The sequence below is a fragment of the Ambystoma mexicanum genome, chromosome 6q (genome assembly GCF_040938575.1).
Source record: "Ambystoma mexicanum isolate Mex_15411 chromosome 6q, UKY_AmexF1_1, whole genome shotgun sequence".
In the NCBI taxonomy this organism is placed as follows: Eukaryota; Metazoa; Chordata; class Amphibia; order Caudata; family Ambystomatidae; genus Ambystoma; species Ambystoma mexicanum.
In genome coordinates this window covers 279,346,470-279,366,499 of record NC_090937.1, presented here as the reverse complement: position 1 = coordinate 279,366,499, position 20,030 = coordinate 279,346,470, and the positions used below count along the sequence as shown (strand labels likewise).

The following is a 20,030-nucleotide window of genomic DNA, read 5'->3' as shown; positions in this document are numbered from 1 at the left end:
TGGGGGGGGCGCAATGGGCACCAGGGGGGAACACAGAGGTGGGCAGATGCCTCCTTGAAACTCCCCCTGGCTCTGCCTCTGGTACCAGCATGAAAAAAGTGGCTCCATCCTGCCCCATATTTTCCAAGCCTGCTCTCATGTGTAGGAAACAGGGGACCTTGTCACAGAACACATGGATGAAGAGAGACTAGTGAGAGGAAGGGTGACAAGGGTAACACAGAGGTTTGAGAATAAGGGGGGATTAACAATAACAAATGAGACTCTCACTTGAATGAGGGCCTTATGTAGGGAACATTTGAAATGGGAGAACCCTAATTTCTATATTGTTAAAAATCAGCTAGATTTTTACTTTCTGCATTCTTGTTAATTTTTGGAAGCAATTATTGCAAATGAAATATTAAAATAATAAAGTCAACCACAAAGCAAAAACAGTTGTCATTCTTTGACAAAATGTATAATCAAAAGCAAGCCATTTAAAAAGTAAAATACCAGGAGAAACAAATCTTTATCAGCTGCATCATGCCAGCTGCAACGCTGCAACGCTGCAATGCTGCAATGATGAATGCATTTGTATTTCTAAATAACTGAAGTAAGCACTTATCGCAAAATAAATAATCATTTTTTAAATACCCCTTGCATCAATACTTTAATACAAGAAATCAACATGTGTGCATTACCACAGTTTTGTAAATCAAAAAAATATGTGTTATTAATCTAGATTTAATGATTCATTTATAGTCCATTGTTCATATTCTTTCCTTTCCGTGGGACAAGTAGAGCAGATGTGCTGCGTCTGGCATCTAGCCAGTCGCGTGACTTCACAGTCATCGTTCTGGCAAAGCGCATACGAGATGGACGCTCATTGAGGGTCTGTCTCAGCGCGCTGTTTTTAGATTGTGACTCATGAATGACCTTGACCTCATGAAGGATCATAAATAATCTCTGGATTAGTATTGGTAATGCACTTTGCATTGCAAGTCAGGATAGATTTAGAGAGGTTGTACGCAACATTTAATGACTCCCTTTGCAATCGGTGCATTATCTGACGGAGCGCGACGTGCCTATGGCCCGGACCACTGCATTTAGATAGTTTCCCAACTTTGATGGTAAGTGGCACACAAATCCAGCACATTCCTAGGTTCCTTAGGAAGAAAACACTCTTTGATTACTGCCCTGCGTGCATGTGTGCAGGTTGGTGATTATTAATGGCAGCCGCCATGTCATTAAAATGAATCCCGATGGATTCCACCTGCTTTAGCAGTAATAAACAGCAGCTAGTATTCCATAGGGTTTCAAGATTCTCCAACCACATAACAACACTCAACGAGTTTCATCAAGGGCCCAGCCCCACGTGCTGACTAAAAGTATAAGGTCCAGACATTACCTTGAAATAAGCAGAAGTTCATTTGATGAACATTATTTAAGAAGATTAGACATTACTAGTTTCTTAATCCCTTTCAAGCACCAGTGAAGGGAGTGAAATATAGGGTGTAAACCCAAATCACAGCATCTTTCCACAAACCTTTGTTTGAAGGTAATCCACAGAGATTCAAGCATCTCCAACTAGATACAAATCAGATACAGGCAGACATGCTGTTGATTTTCCTGCAAAGAGCAGGAAAATGCATAAGGATGTTTTCCCACTCCATGCCCACAATGTCTAGGAAAGCCATTCCAAGATGGCGCTTATTGGTGGAATCATGCAGAGAGCTAGTGTCTGCACGTTACCCATCTATGTCATTTTGGGATAGCATCAGAGGATGATGTTGGTGTATCTCTACCGCAGAGAGAGGACGATATCCTTCCAGCATAATCTGCTTGCCTCAGAAACACTTCCAGAAACAAACTCAGTTATTATAAACCTTGCTCTGATAGATATGGAGGGGCGAACCTGATAGAGGCGTGCAGGAGACTCCGGCATCTTCTTTGTGGCCACAGTTGTGCTCCCCCCAGGTGCTCTTCGTACACTGCTCTATGGAGAGCTCATTGCCAGTGCACTGCACCTCGTCCAGCAGCACTGGGCCTGATCCTTCGCCAAAGTGTGCACGGCTCCAGGCTTTGGCGACGCCCCTGTGGAAAGAGACCAATATTTTAACATACCAGTGATCCACTGAAATAGTAAGCAAAAGTAGCATTGGCACAACTCTAGTATAACAAGGCTTCTTCACCCGCCAAACCTTATTCATGTTGCAAGAATCTTTATTTTAGAGGTTGCCTGTGTAGAGTTGATTTATGGGGAAACAATACCTCTATGTTGGGAGAGAATCTAAATTAATTACAGAAAGGATCTAAATCTAGCTACTGAATGACAGTGCTACCCTCTCATCATAAAACACAAGAAGCCTGGAGGAAAGGTGCACCCACTTTTTTTTGGCATGAACATTTATTTTAAGCTGTATACCTGGCTTTGAATAAAGAAACACAGACTATGCAGGTATACTTGGTAGCTTTTCATGCACGATTCTTACTGAAAGCCCATTTCAATGCTGTACGTTCGCACATACTCAATATTTGCTCCATGAGCTATTGCCAGCAGCCCACCTGACTGTAATAAAATATTCAAAGTGGGATAGAATTACTCAAGTATGCTAACTTACCCGATTGTATAACTTGCACCAACTTATGAACATCAGTTAAGAGGCATTCCAAGGGGGCTGCCTCCCAGAATCAATGAGGGAAGCAGTGATTGCGGTGATCTTGAAGGAAGGAAAGGATCCAAGGGACTGTGTGGCATCCCTATTAAATGTGGACGGGAAGATCCTAGCGAAGATCCTGGTGGCCAGGTTAGCGATGGTGGCGCCGAGTTTAATACACCTGGACCAATGCGGGTTTGTCGGGGTTAGGAGTACATCGGGTAATATTTCCCGGCTGCATCATGTGATGGACCTGGTGAAGTCACAGAGGTGTGATATGGCGGTAGCCTCATTCGACGCCATGAAGGCGTTCGATTCCGTGGAATGGAAGTGGTTGTTTCGAGTGCTGAGGGAATTTGGGTTTGTCGGTGAATATTTGCAGGTGGTTGGCGCTGTTGTATACTAAACCGCCAGCAATGGTGAGGACTAATAATTGGGTGTCTGGGATGTGGGAGTTGGGAAGGGGGACAAGGCAGGGGTGTGCGGCTTCCCCGATTCTGTTCGCATTGGCCTTGGAGCCGCTGGTGGCGTTCCTACGTCAAGAAATGATGGAGGCCGGAATTGAGGTGGGGGGGGCAAAGACATATAGTATCCCTCTATGTGGATGATTTGTTACTATATATGGTGGATCCCAAGACATTTCTCCCAGAGTTTTTGGAAATATTGAGGAATTTTCGATACATGTCAGGTTTTCGCATAAATCTGGGGAAGCCATTTATGTTTCCGCTGGGGGGACTGCGTGAACGCCCATTGAAGGAATTGCCGGAGTTGGGGATAATATGGGAGACGGAGTCCTTTCTTTACTTGAGGGTGCGGGTGTTCCATGAGGTGGTGGACACGTTTGTGCATAACACGGGAAGGGCGCTACCCAAAAAAGGGGACACCATTCACTTCTGGAAGGCGTTGCCCCTCTCCCTGATGGGTAGAGTGGCGCTCTGTAAGATGGTGGTCCTGCCGCAATTGCTCTACTTCTTCACTAATATACTGTATGTGGCGAAGAAAGTGTTCTTTAAAATGTTGGATGTTAAGATCAGGGAGCTCTTGTGGGACACTGGAAGGAGGAGGGTCTCTTTACAAATTTTGCAAAGAGCTAGGGAGGAAGGGGGGCTGTGCCTCCCGAATTATGAACATTATTTTGTGGTGGCGCAATTGCAATCAGTCCTGGTGTGGGATCAATCAGAGGGGGAATCCCTTAAGGCATTGGTGGGGCCCTTGCAGCCGGATCACAGGCCAGTGGAGCTCCTATGGAACCCATTAGGGGATATGGGGAGGTCGGTTGTCTTTGAGGCGGTGAGGGAGACGTGGAGGAAATATGTGGGTGGTAGAGGCATGAAGGGGCGCTATGAGAGTAACCTTCCATGGGGGGCTGACCAGAAGCTCCGTCAGGCGATCGGGAGGGTGGGGATACGGGGCTGAGGGAGAAGGGATGTGAAAAGGTGGGGGACCTCTTTGAAGGTGGGAAGCTCCTTACTTGTAAGGAGTGGTGTGCTAAATTTGACTTGCCGCAGGGGTTTTTCTTAGCATATGGGGCAGTGGTGCGGAGGTTGGCAGAGTTGTGGGAAGAGATCCCAGAGGAGCCGGAGCCATGCCCGGTATTTAGCATATTGCTCAATCAGATGAGGGGGGAGGGCGCGTGTCTCAAGGATCTATAAGACCCTGAGGAAGAGGGGTGCTGGGGGGGAATTGAAAGTTAAGGAGAAGTGGGAGGCGGACATGGGGCGCTCTATTTCTGGTAAGCAATGGGGGCAGGTCTGGGAATTGGTGCGGAAGACGTCGAGGAATGCCTGCTTTCAGCTGATCCAATTCAACATTCTGCATAGGGTATATATCACTCCGCTGGCACTTCGGGCAATGAAGGGGGATCTCTCGAACGGATGCCCTAGATGTGGGGTGGAACGGGCAGGGTTCTGGCATATGGTATGGGAATTTGAAAGAATAGCGGAATACTGGGATGAGGTTCTTATGGGAGTGAATGGGGTGCTGGGCACCAACTTAGAGTGGCGCCCAGAGATCTGCCTGTGGGGGAAGTTGGCAGGGGGGAAGCCGAATAGGATACGCAATAGAATGGGCTGGTTTCTGCTCATATTGGCGAAGCGCCGAATGGTGATAGCATGGAAGTCTCTGCAAGGCCCAGCAATCAACCTGTGGCGGAAAGATGTGCGGAGATGGGGTCTGGCGGAATTAACGGTGTTGCAGAATGCTGATTGGGTGGGGAAAGGGAGGTGACGATTCACTGGTCCCAACTGTTGAATGATCTGTCAAGACACAATGACTTAAGGCCACCGTGAAGGAATATCTGTATGGGGGAGAATATGAAGAAGTGGCGCGAGGGGGGCATCCAGGAGGGGAACCTGCCCGACCTTCATGGAACAATAGACAATGGAACTCTGTGTGCTGTGAACAGTAGAGAGCGGAGTAGCCGGACAGGACATTTGGAGGTGGGAGGGGGGTTGAGAGGGTTGTGGTGGAGTTGGGAACTGGTTGCATTGTTTGATTAAGGCTGTTGAGTTATGTGGGGGGTGGATATTGGGAGGGGGTCAGTTGGGAGTATTGAGTGAATTATTATAAAAATGTTAATAAAGAGTGTTTAAAAAAAAAACTTATGAACATCAGTTTCAGAAATTGAACAACAGTGCATGTATTTGAGCAGGCCCTTGTTATGCCCAACGTGCATTATCGAGTATCACAAATTCACAGAGCAATGCTCGAGATTGAAGGTTTAGGTTGCTTACATCCATTCTTTGTCATAGCTAGAGATGGTGACCACCCAACATCCAGAGGTGCCTTACTGTACCGAGTAAATGAAACGTGGCTCTCCAGATGTTTTGATATGATTTTTCATTGGAAGTGCCATGATCGTTCACAATTGGCTATGCTGGCTAGGGCCAATGGTAGTTGTTCTCCATGACATCTGGAGAGCCAACGGTTGGAGGCGTCTGCTCTTTATGCAGCAGAAGCCATTTGCCTCTACAAGCTGCTCTGCTATCTGTAAAGGCTTGGGGTGGGGCAGACAGACTCAGAGATCTCAAGCATAACATTGCAGAATTCACTAATCGAGTTATTGGGTCTGATCACGAGGTTGGGCGGTATCCCGTTTGGGATACCGCCCAACTATATTAGCATTAGCACCCACCGGTCCACCACCAGTATTATCACCGGATCACAGGTTGGGGTGCAAACTGTTAATCCTCATCCCCCATTGGGTCCATTGGAATGTGTATAGTGGTATTGTTCTGTGTGTGTTTTTCTATGATCTGCAGAACGTTTATAAAGTGAATTACAGAATCACAGACTGCGTATGGTTGGTTATTGTGTGATCTCTTTCTTTGTGTGATGCATAGAGTGTGAAGCCTGCTGCATCTGGTACCGTTAGTGACAACATTAGTGACCTAGAGATATGGACATTCTTTCAAGACCTGCTATAAGGTCTCTCATAATTTCAACACAATAAGCTACAGGGTCGGACAGGGGCCTAACATTTTCTTGAGCACCAATTAAAAAGTGTCCCACAGTTACAAATGGGAATTCATTCCTTTTGTGACAGACTGTTTGAATAGTACCAAGCAGGTTTTTATTCATAAAATGTGATGCAAATTGTGGACTTTTCAGCATTAATGGTCAAAACTACTAGCCGCATAGTGAAGTAACTCATCAAACTGTCCCACATTAACCAAAAAAGTGACTCACTTTGACCGAAAAACTGACCCACACTAGAATTGTATGTTTTTGTTTAGGGCATTGCCCTTATAAGCCAGTCCGAACATGCAGGAAGAGAGGCCTTCTGCCTCAACAAGGACTCCATCCGTCAAGGCAATGTATATATTGACAGACATGCAGAAGGTCAGCACAGGCTCGACTCGTGCGTATTTATTAGGGGGCCGGCAGCACAACCGATATGTTGCATAGTTGGTCCCTACAAAGCGTATAGGTACCCTTGGTAGAGCACAGCCATGGGAGTTTTGCAGTCTGAAAATCTTTTCAAGTTTTGAACAAATATCTTTCCTCTTTTTTTTTCAGGGACTAGGGTGATTGAGGAGATAAATGTATAGAGAAGCAATTTCATCACTAGCTTCCCACCTTCCCTACACATAGGCCGTGGAATGAGTACTCCATGAATGATAACAACTTTCACTCAGCTGTATCTGTCAACATCTGTTCAGGTACCAAAAAAACACAACAATATATAAAAGGACCATGTGTTTGGAAAGCACATGGACAATCTACTAAAACAGAGCGAAAGGCCTGCTTAAGGTCATTAGTACAATCAGCGTTTTTATGAAGAATACAAAAAAGAATGCATTACATACATCATACAGAAAGGGCATTAGCAGCTTCAATCAATGAGATACATCTGCATACGACTTTTTGAATTCATGAAAGTGTGATGTTAGTAACAATAGTGATTTTGGTAATCATGAGTAAATGTTTATTTCCAAACACATGGTCCTTTTATATGTATTGTTGTGTATAGATATTAACATATGTTTTTTTAATACCTGAACTGATGTTGACAGATACAGCTGAGTGAAAGTTGTTATCATTCATGGAGTACTCATCCCACGGCCTATGTGTTGGGAAGGTGGGAAGCTAGTGGTGACATTGCTTCTATATACTGAAAATCTATACAGTACAAAATTGCACTGAATTAATTTATACGGATTCCATGAATCTTTAAAATCAGACATGCGGTGCTTTATTTTGCGCGTTCGTTTCAGCTGAATGCCGTTGTGGGCAACGCAATTTTACAAATAAAACACTGGCGAATATGATCGCAACATCAAAGTTGCAAAAAGAACACATGGGCTTTCACGCTGTGGCTCTTCTTAGGTTTTGAACTAGGACTACCCTGAACGCTCACCGGTGCTTTAAGCAGGATACACAATTGAGGGGGGAGCTGTGGCTTCTGCAAAGGAGATGCTGCTAAATTTTGCTTGCATGGCAAAAAGGAATGATGGGTGATTTGGACAAGGGTCTCCTTCCCAAAACAAACAATACATGATGTGGCCATGCACACATTTACTTTGGGTCATCCAGCAGGGTCTCAGGTGGTCTGGTATCATCCACTCTTGATACTGTAAATCAAACTCCCTAATGTTTAGTTTCTAAATAAACTGCTGTCTAAGCAATTGAAGCAGTGAGTACATCGCCTTCATTCTGTAAAGACATGACCTAGACCCAGTGTGCTTAATAGCTCTTTTAAGTGCTCATCTAGGGTTTCAGCTCCCCTGCTGTCTTCTTGTCCCGTGATAATCTGTAGTTATCAAGCCACTGCAAACAGGCCTAATGGTATGCACAGGGAAGCACCAGTCTTCTCAAACTAAAGGCGGTGTCACTTTAAATGTGCCAATGCTGGTGAAAGAGAGACCTCAGGATGATAACTTATTCCTGACATCTTCATTTAGAATCGCACCTGTTTGAAAGGGGAAGAGGACAAGTGGTACCAATGCAAACTACTTGGTGCTTTGCATGAAAAGAAAGAGCATTTTAGGAACATAAGCACAAACATATTTTTTGTAAACATGCCATATCTGTGACAGTGATTCAAGCCTGCAACCCTTTTGAGCACATACTGCACACTACCAGGACTGATGGAGCCGCGGCAGCATCCTGCTCAAGGACCGGTTTTAGAGACTACCCGGGCTCAGCCCCGCCTAGACCCAGCCCACTTAAAACCCCCTCCTTCACCATGCTGAGGTTGGTGGGAGTTGTTGTCCAAAACACCTGGAAAGCTAAAGGTTGCAGACTCTTGAGGAAGCAGATTCTGCCCCTAAAAACACACACCTGACACTCTGATCACCTCCAAATAAATACCCAAGGCCTCTTACCGTGGCCTCTTACCATATGTTTAACTGCTGTCTATTTGTGTGGTCTCACCTAGAACATTATTAAATTTTCGTTCAGTTTATGCATGGCGGCGAGGGAGGGGATGTTTTCATTTGTTGGGTGTGCTGTAAAATACGTGGCAGGACAAGGCCTGCTAATGAAAAGGAAGGCAGCCTTGAGGGTAAGCTGTCAGTGTTCCTTGAGGAAGCACCCACTGGGGAATTGGCATTGCATTCACACGTCACACCTCAAATGTTATTGCTTATCTGCGCTCTGCATCGGCTAACACTTTTTGGCATTATTGCGAACAGTCATGCTTAAAGACTTACATGCCAATAGCAATATTATGTTGGAAATAAAAGGCACACACATTTTCAATAGTGTGGCTGAGTAAAGTTACGACTGCATGTTATAAAGCGGGATGACAGAGGGTTTAGCTTAAGAAGCAGCAAACTGTTAATGCCCTCTGGCACAGATGCCAGAGATGCCCAAACTGGAGATCAGCCAAAGTCCATTTGTTGCATTTAATCTACCATTCTGATGTCATCATTACACAGGCCACATATTGTAAAGCACATCATCAAGGCCTTTAACTTAAAAGTACAAACTTATTGTTGTGTATGGCCAGAATCAGACTGTGGCCAAAAATAGAACCGGGGTCCAAACAAAACAACATTCCACATATTGGGCCGGATTTACACAAATGTTTTCAATGGGACTTTCCCATTTTAAAACATTTTTGTAAATCCGGGCCATTGAGCAATGCGACTTTTCTGCGTAGGCTCGTTGGGGCGTATTTGTTCATAAATTACTGGCTAATGGTACATTTTAAAGCACCCCGTGTCTCCACTATTGGTTAAAACTGGCTAGAATTTAAAGACGATGTTAGGGGGTTGTGGGGACGCTCGCCGCCCTCAAGTTTCTGGCAAATGGTTTGTTTTGAGGCACAGTGAGACAGTGATGTTAGTCATCACTCCAAAATGCCAAAACAGTATTTACCCCATTTGCAGGCTAATTTTAGTGACAGGGGTAAATGACAAGCAAAGTAATAAACAGGCGGCGGTTCTGTGCCTGCCATTTTGGATTTTTGTCATGTTCAAAGGCGGGACACCAAGGGTAAAATCTGGTACGTCATTTCCTGTGCTCTGTGCAGGAACACTGCTGGCATCACCGTCCACAGCTGATTCTGATTTCGCAGAGAGCTTGAATCCCTACGGATTCTGCTAGCTTTCTATACCTGTAAAAAACATGTGGTATCCATATGGACTCATTGTAATGCCAGCCACCAGGCACGTGCACGAGGGCCGGCCTCACCACTTCTTTTCTGGTAGGGGTGTTAAAAAGAAAAGAAACCCGGGGGATCAGCTACAACAATGTGCCTTATTTGCACCCACACCTGAAAAGAATACAAATCCTCCTCTGAAAACCACGAATCCATTGTGTGTAAGTGTTCATTGTTCTTTCTGGGAGATGTCCATCACATTTAAAGTGAGGGGCTCTGTTACTTTGATTGGCATATCCAAAGGCCCCATTCAGTACACAACCATAGTACAAACTAGTCCTAATGTCAAACACATCCAAAGCCCTAATCGGGAAATCATTGCTCAGCCTGTAAACGCTCTTCAGCGTGCATAAGCAAGTTCCACAATGCTGCAGTAAACATGCACTATCAATTTCCACTGCACATCAGTAATGCACATTGTAGAGACTGGATGGGGCTATCTGTACTTCTGCCATCTATATGGTAGGGTAAAGGCACAGAGCACCCCAGCTAGGGCTCTCCATGTGGTATCAATGGACGGGCAGCCAGGCTTAAGCTTTCAAGAGGTGATGCAGGCTGGTTCTTAAGTACAGTGAATCGCCAAAGCCCCAACAAAGGAATGTCCACACACTATGTTAGGTGATAACACAGCGTCTCTATATGAAATAGGATTCAGTAATATATATACATTTAAATAATAACACTTTGTACTTGGAAATACTTATTCAAAGAATGCCAAATATATACACTATGTGCTACCAACCACACAATGCTTAAATTCAGTAATAGATGCACTAACTGCAGACAGTTTTAAATAGACATGTGAATTCTATGTCAAGACCGGAGGCGAGCATTATGCTTTAACTTATTTATTACCGCTTCCAAAAGCCTTTTACAATAGAAGTTTTTCTCTTTTTCTTTTTTGTCAGCCTGAAGCTGCAAACACGAAACACAAAACAAAGAAAGAAATGGTAACAAAAAACAACTATCCCCATGAGTCCCTGCAAAGTGGTAGTCCTGAGCCTATGTGTCACTGTCCAATCAGTGCTCCTCTCTAGGTACAAATCCCTGTTGCCCTAGGTCCTTTCCTCTTCTTTTTTGCTGCATACCGACAGCTAAGTAATCTGTGCTATTTCATAATGACATATCAGTGTTTGTGTAGAATCTAGTATATTTGCTTAATGCACGCTGAGCGGTCCATGCACGAGATAAAGAATATCTTATTTATAATCATTTTCCGTTCAGACTAGAACATCAATGCGCTATGCGCGAGACAAAGAATATCTTATTCATGATCCTTTTTACGTTCAGACTAGAATGTAAATGCGCGTTGCGCCGCCTTCCCGCTTTCAGGAATAGCTCGGCCTTCGCGCTCGCACCACTTCAAGCAGACCGGGCCTGCGAGTGATCTCGTTCGCATGGGGCTCCGGTCTGCCTTTCGCACCTCGGGAATATTATAGAGCTCGTCACCTGAATAAACGTATTACGGCCGGCCCGTTTACATGAAGCAAAGAGTTATGATGCGGTAAGAGTCAGACTGTGCATGCGTGCTGGCACATTTCAGCGTAACATTCCGAGTCAAATGGTAAACTCGATTCCTCGCTCCTGAGGCATGCAGACTGCCAGAAGAAGCAAAAATATAGCATTTCATCAGCACATAAGAGGCATAAGTATATTCAATACTGGACGCAAAAACAAAAAAAGTATATAATTAAGAAAACGACCAATACAATTATTAGATCAGCATCTCAGTGTCACAACTCAGACTACTAGTGTGACAGTGCCTCTCCCTTTTCCCTACTACCAACTTTGGAAGATGGCTTGTGAATTTGGAGATGAGGTTTGGAGCGATGACAGTGAGCAAGAAATAGGAGAGGAGGAAGCAGATCTCTCTCAAAGTTTTAAGAAAGTATTGGGGGACTCAATATGACTGTCGAGAATGAGAGCGTAAAGTCACAGAAGAAGTCAACCTGCGGACCAAAAGCCAGCAAAGTGGAGAGTCCCCAAGAAGAAGAAGACATGTCTGACATGTTTTAACCAGATGCAACCAGGCATCCCAGGTCTACTGAATGGGCCCCATCACCAAGAGTGGCGTTATACATGTTGCAGAAAATGGGAAAACCCTTAGAGAAGGAAACTAGATTCCGTCTCAGGGCAGCATGTCCAAGACCCGAACTTAAAGGGAAGGTGGCAGACACCCTGGAATGAAAATGCTCACCTTTGTTCCGAAAGCGGGGAAGGACGCCAGGAAAGGCATGGACCGCCCCTGGAGATCATACCAGGACAAAATCTTAGACCTGGCATGACCCATTGCAAAAATCATGGACCTGGCAGAAAGAGCCAAAGACACAGGGGAACCAGTAGACCCACACATTCTAGTAGGCTGGGCCCAATGAACTGTATGCATGCTTGGGAATGTAAACAGCGCAATTTCATCCGAAAGACGCAGAATCATGCTCCTATAAATTTGCAACAAATTGGGAGACCTAGCTTCTTATGAGGCAGGTGAAGTAGCGCAAGTCTTGCTATTTGGTGACACATTCGTAAAGGAGATGAATACATTCGTAGGAACATTCACTGCCTTAGAGAAAGCATAAGCTTCCATCAGGAAAGTCTCCCCTGGAAGAGTTTTTGCAGGAGCCAGTCGATACAGAGGCCGTTCGACTGGCTGGTTCAATTTAAACAGAAGGCCCAAAGGCCCTAGAGCACAATACTGGTAATCAAGGCAACAGGACGCCTTTTTCCCCAACAGAGACAGAGGCTACAGAGGTTGCAGAGGGCCAGGATATTGCAGGCTGCAAGGAAACACTGCAGGTGAGAGAGCACATTGCAATATACCCTCCAGTAGAGGGGAGCACATAACTTTTCATAGACAGTTGTCGCAAGCTGTCTTCCGACACGTGGGTTTTGCAAACAGCCCAGGGTTTCGAGTTGGAGTTCTTAGAGACTACCGAGCATCAAAGTCCTCCACCACGCATGTACATCTCACAGCCAGAGAGCATATTGTTAGATGCAGAGATACAAGCTCTAGCACAGAAGAACGCCATAGAGAGGTTGCAACCACAAACAGCAAGTTTTTCTAAGCAACATGTTTTTGGTCCACCGCAAAGCCAAAGTGCGACCAGTCATCAATCTAAAAGGACTAAATAGTTGGTTAGTGTACAGACACTTCAAGATGGAGGGAATCCATCTACTAGATTTACTCAGAAAGGATGATTGGCTAGCACATCTGGATTTGAAGGACGCATATCTAATGATACCAATAGCGGTACAATACCATTCCTTCTTGAGATTCCTCTGGAGAAAGGAGATATGGCAATTCAAGAGCCTACCCTTCGGCCTGGCTTCAGCACAGTGGGCCTTCACCAAGCTCACGAGACCCCTAGCGGCGACGCTCTGGGATCAGGGAATTTGGATGATCATCTATTTAGACGACATCCTATTCATGGCAGGAGACAAGGAAAGTTTACAGTGACAAGTACACTGGGCAATATCCATAATATCAGGACTAGGATTCTTGGTCAACATGGAGAAATCTGCCCTGACCCCGAGCAAGAGAGTAGAATTCTTAGGCTTCGCGATAGACACAAGGAAAGCGACACTAGAGCTCCCAAGGCCCAAGATGAGAAGAAAGATCTGAGAACAGCTCTCAGGAATCCGGTTATATCGCTTCAGAATCTAGCCAGGATAGTGGGACTCCTAGCAGCCTCTATCCAGGCAATATTTCCCGGGCCCCTGCACTATCGAGCCCTTTAGCGGCTCAAGTTCAAGTACCTACAGAAAGTCTGGAGATACCATCATCTAGTGCCACTAGACGAGGACAGCAAGACAGAGCTTCTGTGGTGGCTCCACAATATGGAGGCATGGAACGGCAGAGCCATCTTCAGTGGCGTGCCAGAACTCATTGTAGAATCAGACGCCAGCAGATCAGGCTGGGGTGCCAGATGCGAACAAAAAGAAACAGGAGGAAAATTGTCCCAGGAGGAACTAGAACTGCACATCAACTGCCTAGAGCTGCTAGCTGGCTCCTTCGCAGTGAAAGCATTTACCAAGAACCAGGTGCAATGCTGTATTCTGCTGCAGATGGACAACATCTCTGCAGTAAGATACATAAACAAGCTAGGAGGCACGAAATCCAATATGCTAGCAAAGGACTTGTGGTATTTTTGACTAGAGGAAAATATATCAGTCAGGGCAGAATATCTTCCGGTAGCTCTGAATACAGTAGCGGACAGGAACTCCCGATATTTACTAGACTCCAGCGACTGGAAACTACACAAGTCAGTCTTCGAGAGATTACAACAGAGATGGGGACCTTTCCATACAGACTTGTTTGCCTCGAGACTGACCACCCAGCTAACAAAATACTTCAGCTGGAGGCTAGACCAAGAAGCTCTAGGGACGAACACCTTTCTGCACAACTGGGGAAACCAGATTCATTATGCCTTTCCCCCCATCACGATGCTGGCAAGGGCATTAGCAAAGGTACCCAAAGACAGAGCGGAGCTGGTGATAGTGACACCAGAATGGAAATCGCAAGCTTGGTTTCCATTTCTGATGGAACTTTCCACGGATTTCCCCCAGAGGATTTCTCACAGAGCAGATCCCCTAACGGATCTGTTGGGAGCCCTGCATCCCCTGGTACAAGAACAAAATCTAACACTACTAGCTTGCAGAGTTTCAGGTGCAAATGGTGTGTGCCAGGACTTTCAGAGGAAGCTACAGAGCCTATCAAGGTATCATGGGCCCCTTCCACAATTCGGAGCTATAATTCCGCTTGGCAAGCATGGGTGCTATGGTGCAGGAGGAGGGTTATTCCTCCCTTTTCAGCACCTATAGTACAAGTGATACATTTTCTAGCGAGCCTACCTATTCGAGGCAGAGCCTTTAGGACAGTCGCAGTGTATAGATCAGTGATCTCAGCCGGACACGAGCTAGTAGACGGAGCTCCCTTGGGGGATCATCCAGCAGTAGCTAGACTCATAAAGGGGGTATAAGTAAGCAAACCTCTCCAGCCAAAATATTCATTCCTATGGGATGTTAACAGAATCTTAAATTTGTTCGAACAATGGCCAGCGAACAAGCTTCTTTCGGGATGACAGTTATCAGGGAAATTAGCGACGTTACTTTGCCTAGTATCCTGTAGAAGAGTTTCAGACGTGAAGGCTCTAGAGACTGACAGGAACGTTTTCTACCCAGAGGGCACAGCATTTAATATTGCGCAGCATACTAAAACTAACTCCAAAGTGATTTCATACCCATATTTCCCGAACAATAGCAAATTATGCATAGCTCAGTGCGTAAAGTGTTTAAGACAGCAACAGTAGCGGTAAGACCACAAGGCATCAAGCAGTTGTTGATAGCGCGCAGAAAGCCATATAACGCAGTTGCATCAGCCACCATAGCAAGATGGGTAAAGGAGATAATGGCCTTTGCAGGGATAGACATTTCAGTATTTGGGGCTCACTCAACCAGAGGGGCGATGGCTTCTCAAGCTTTTGCAGCAGGATTCCGCTGCAGGAGATCATGAAGGCAGCAGACTGGTCAAGCGACTCAGTTTTCAGGACCTTCTATTTTAAGCAAGTCTCTAATATTGCCACAGCCGTGGTGGAAAGCTTTGAACAAGCATAATGCTTGCCTCCGGTCTTGACATAGAATGAAGATTGCCCAAGCGCGTAGAGCAGGTAGTTCTGATTCTATTAAAAGACACAGAGGCGAGCATTATCCCTCTCAGTTGGAATATGCTGAATGATGATTGGACAGTATGATATGTTGAAATGACAATATCAGCGGATTCCCCTCCTTAACAATATGAATCTCTTTTCACAGAGGAGAGGATCAGAAGAATACTCGAGATTAGCCATGTCAGAGTCAGCAGGGAGAATTGGCCTCTGAAGTGGTTGGAGTTCAGGAAAGATGGATGCAGATGAGTGCAGAGGAACTTCCCTGAGACTGTTTCTTAGACTGTTTTCTTTGACTGTTGCAGAGTTTTAAAGCAGATCCTGAAAAAGAAGAGGAAAGTGCCCAGGGCAACATTGATTTGTACCTAGAGAGGAGCCCTGATTGGACAGTGACACAGAGGCTCAGGACTGCCTTGTTGCAAGGACTCATGGGGATAGTAGTTTTTTGTTACCATTTCTCCCTTTGTTATGTTTTTTCATGTTTGCAACTTCAGGCTGACAACAAAAAAAAGAGAAAAACTTGAGATTTAAAAGGCTGTTGGAGGCAGTAATAAAAAAGTTAAAGCATAATGCTCGCATCCGTGTCTTTAATAGAATAAAGACTACCTGCGCTATGCGCTTGGGCAGTCTTCATTCTTAAGTGAGGTTTATAAGCATAGAATAGGGAAGAAAGGCAGGTTAGTTGTGAACAGTGACAGAATGTTCTCTTTAGACTAGATATACAATTCCGTGAGAAGATCACCCCACCTGGGCACCCTGTAATGGAAAAGTTAGCCAGTAACTTCTTTCTTCTTTTACAGCCCAGTCCAATAATGTTCAATAACCTTTTGCTCTCTCTTAAAAGGGTCTACCACCCCAAAGTACCTGAGAGGCCACACAAGAGTAGGATCCAAAATGAATCTCGGACCCCTAGGCAACTCCTGAGGCTAGAAGATGCTCTTCCTTGTCACAGTACATTTGGTGCCTTGGCAGGCGAAGTGGCAGAGTTTCTCAGTTTCACTTGACGATTCCCTCCAAGGATGGACCCCCCATGGAAGAAGGAGGCACTGGGATGCTGAAACCAAGAAGAAAAATACAACCAAAGTCTTTTTGAGGTGCAGCAGTCCTGTGACGGTGAAACTTGCTGTGGGCTCCTTAAAGGCCTTGCAGGTGAGAGTAAGATCTCTGGGACCCTTTGACTTCTGGTGGCAATGGGTGCATGGATCATTTTTGGTGTCGGGTTTTGGAATATCGTGGTTGTCAGACCTTTGGTTCCTTGGTGCTGCAGTGGACCACGGACCCTCACCAAGTCTGGACCTTCAGGACATCTTTGTTAGCTTCTGGGGGCAGGAAAACCAATTGCAGACCTTCCTCTGCACTAAGTGACTACGGACTCTCTCCGGCAGGAAAAAGTGGTCAGTGATGATGGCAAGGATGTCCCGTGAAATGTTCTTAGGTATTTTGGAACTTTTGCAGCTCTGGGTGTCCAGCAGCACTATGTCAGGGTACCCCCCTCTTCTGGGCAGTAGACAGCTACGGCTTCCAGTGATCCCGAAATGCACCTCCAGACCCTGGGTGACACCAATGGACTTCTTCGACTCGAGATGTCCGGGCACTTCTCTTCAGGACTCACAAAGACCCCTTCTGTGGACGGCCGGCACACAGGACTGGCTTCCAGGGCACATCAGATGAAGAGCAGCAGTTTGCACGATGGTCCCTCATAGCTCGGGGAGAGGCATCCTTTGCAGGTCCTCTCTGGATCACTCCTTGGAAGAACACAGCAGCTTTTGGATTACACAAAGAAAATGCAGCAGCAGAATTCTCCAGCTGGGCTTCAAGGAACAGCTTCTTCTTGCTTCAGCTTCGACTTCAGCTTCTGAACAAATTGGTAAGTGAGAGGTCCCCAGATATACACATCTGTTCCCCATTCACACTGGATGAATGTGGATGGGGTAAGTACCCAGCCTTTCAGCACACTACGCTGCATTCATGTCAGTTGCAGTCATTTTCTCATTCATTGTGTCAAACACACACATAAACCAGACACCCATAACAGAATGTGAGTTCACTTCAGACTCCATTCATACAGGTCCCACCCCTAGGGTGTACCCACAACAGACAGCTCCTAGGAAAGCTCCAGTCAGTCTGACAGGACGCAGCCCCAGATCCATATATGATATTTCCACCCAACAGCCAGTCAGGAGGAAGGGAACAGAGACAGGACTTCCCAGGACTTTGGAAACATACCACAGTGGCCAACTTGCCGTTGTGTAGGAATCCATTGATTCCTATGGCATGGCCTGGGTATCCCAAAAGAGAGGACACTCCGAGGCACTGCCAAGTCAGCATGTAGCTGCCACCAGCCCATACCTGCTCTGTGGGCAACACACAAGTGCCCAAAATCATACATAAGGGGTACAAGGGTGTACCCCCACCCATGATACCATAAGGGTATCCCATGGGTGTTGTTCACCAAAAGATAAACATGAAGAGCTGCACTGCCAGAGGTCCAGCTGGACCTCAGTGGCAGAAAACATAGAGAAAACACACACAGAGAAGTGATAGGACAAGGTCCCTCCATAAGGCAGTTCCAGCATCACACACATACAAGCCAATAGCAAGCAGCAACGCCACGGTGCATGTGTACAAATTTTATGGTATGCTACTATTCTTTTGTACTGCACCCGATCACCTGTATAGTAGTTTCAAAGCACTGGATTTGTGCCCAAGACATTTTTTTGCCCCAGCCCGGGGTAACCAGAATGTGGTCTGCAAGGAAGAATCGCATGAGCATGGGTGAAGGAAGAGGTAGGGATCCACAAAAGGGCAAACATTTTGCCTAGTGTCCCCAATTCCCTGTTAATGCATACATTCTAAGGCCCACATTGCTGCAGAAATGCGCATATTTTGCCTAGTGTACTCAATCCTTAGCAGTGCACGTTTGCTCACTTTTCAAAATGCAGAGTAAAACAGGTTCATAGCACCGACAATGAAAGGGAGAGACACTGACAGCAGCTTCACTATTGTTCTTGGCAGAACTTGCATAAGTGTAGGGTGGTCAGATTTCCAAAATAAAAAAACGCAACGGGCGATTGACATAGAAGAAGGACTGCAGATGTAGCTGACATAAAAACAAAAGATGGACTAATGCGCAAATAGGACTCCACTAAAACTGTAGTCCTACTACTATGCGGGTGGCCTGTTCCGAAGCAAAGTATGGGGGTGTGTTACAGGCACAGAACTCTCATTGAAGGAGGGAGGCCACAGAGCAAGGGGGAGAAAATGGGGTAAAATGTAAGCAGAGAGAGAGGCTCCGGGGCAGTGGTTCCCAGCAAAAACCGGGACAGTAGCTACTCATTCCTCAAATCACAGGACAGGTTTTAAAAGTAAAAAAAGTCTTGGGATGCTGGGACCAAGGCAAAAATACCAGGACAGTCCTGGCAAAACCAGGACGTCTGGTCACCCTACAAAAGTGAGACCTTAACAGTACAGGCATCATCCTGACAGAAGAACCATGATGGTTTTACCATCACGAGGGCTCTGCCTACTTTTAGTAATGTGGGTGCTGCAGTTACTATTTGGGTACACTCTGGAATATTTTTAGCAGCAATCTGATGTTAATTGACAGTCCTGTTCCACTGAGCCGTGGCCTGACCACCAACCAGACAATACTGTGAGGTCACTAGCACAACAGCCATCACTGTGCGAAATTCAGCAACACTCAGAGACGAATGGCAGCACTTTGGAATTGTTGAGCAATGTTATATTATTATTTGTATAAAAGAATTGTGTTACTCTTACTAATATCATGCGCCCTTGTCGTAACGTTGTAAGAAAGGATCAATCAATGCTTCTTATACTCCAAGTCAAGTTATTGATCTTTTATTTCTCCTTTGGTTCTTAGAAAAATGCCCTATATGATTACACGTGTTTCGACATTCTATGTCTTTTTCAAATCAGGGCTAGTCACACAATACATAACAAAAATTAACATTTTTTTTTTTTTTTTTAAAAATTCAAAAATGCACCCAATCAAAAATTAAACAACATTGATGAATGGCCATTTTGAGGGAGGGGGTAGGGTGGGATTGTTAGGAATGAGAAAAACGTTTTTCAAAATGAAGAAACAGAAATATTTGACAAAACACAATGAGAAAGAAAATTTTTGTTAGAAATTGATTGATAAAAGATCGCTTCATAATTGTTTTATATGTTCATCATTGAGTGTATCGCTCACTCTTATTTCTTACCTAATCTGTTTCTTTCAAAATTCATAAGTTGAATGCTTAATTTCAATGGTCATGGGTTAAATCCCTAAAATATAAACATCATAAGGCTCATTAGTGAGTTTATCTACCCCGCGATATGTCAAATCACTACAAATACTATATAGAGCTATCTCTTCCGTTATTTTCTCGGTGGAGAACGTGAATATCAGTGCCATTATCCGTGTTAAGCTTTGTTGATCATCGCAATGCCTCTTGGCATCTCTCACGATTATAACTAGATCCAAAAAGTATTACCACGTGATCCCCATGTGTAGTTGGACCATATAAACAAGACCCCCATCTCAGAGCTCCCTCAGCACGCTTACCTGCTCCCTGCGAGCGTATTCCGTTTCTAAGAGTCCCCGTGCATTCTGCATCTAGGTAC

At 45.2% G+C, this 20,030-nt stretch overlaps 1 protein-coding gene across 1 annotated transcript in view; it reads right to left on the bottom strand.

The window, feature by feature from the left end:
* Window positions 1-20,030, bottom strand: part of PRSS12 (serine protease 12) — a 742,297-nt gene that overhangs the window by 459,942 nt on the left and 262,325 nt on the right. Inside the window, exon 5 of the mRNA XM_069630755.1 lies at window positions 1,892-2,070. Coding sequence (XP_069486856.1) covers window positions 1,892-2,070 — 179 coding nt within the window. The remainder of the gene's footprint in view (window positions 1-1,891; window positions 2,071-20,030) is intronic.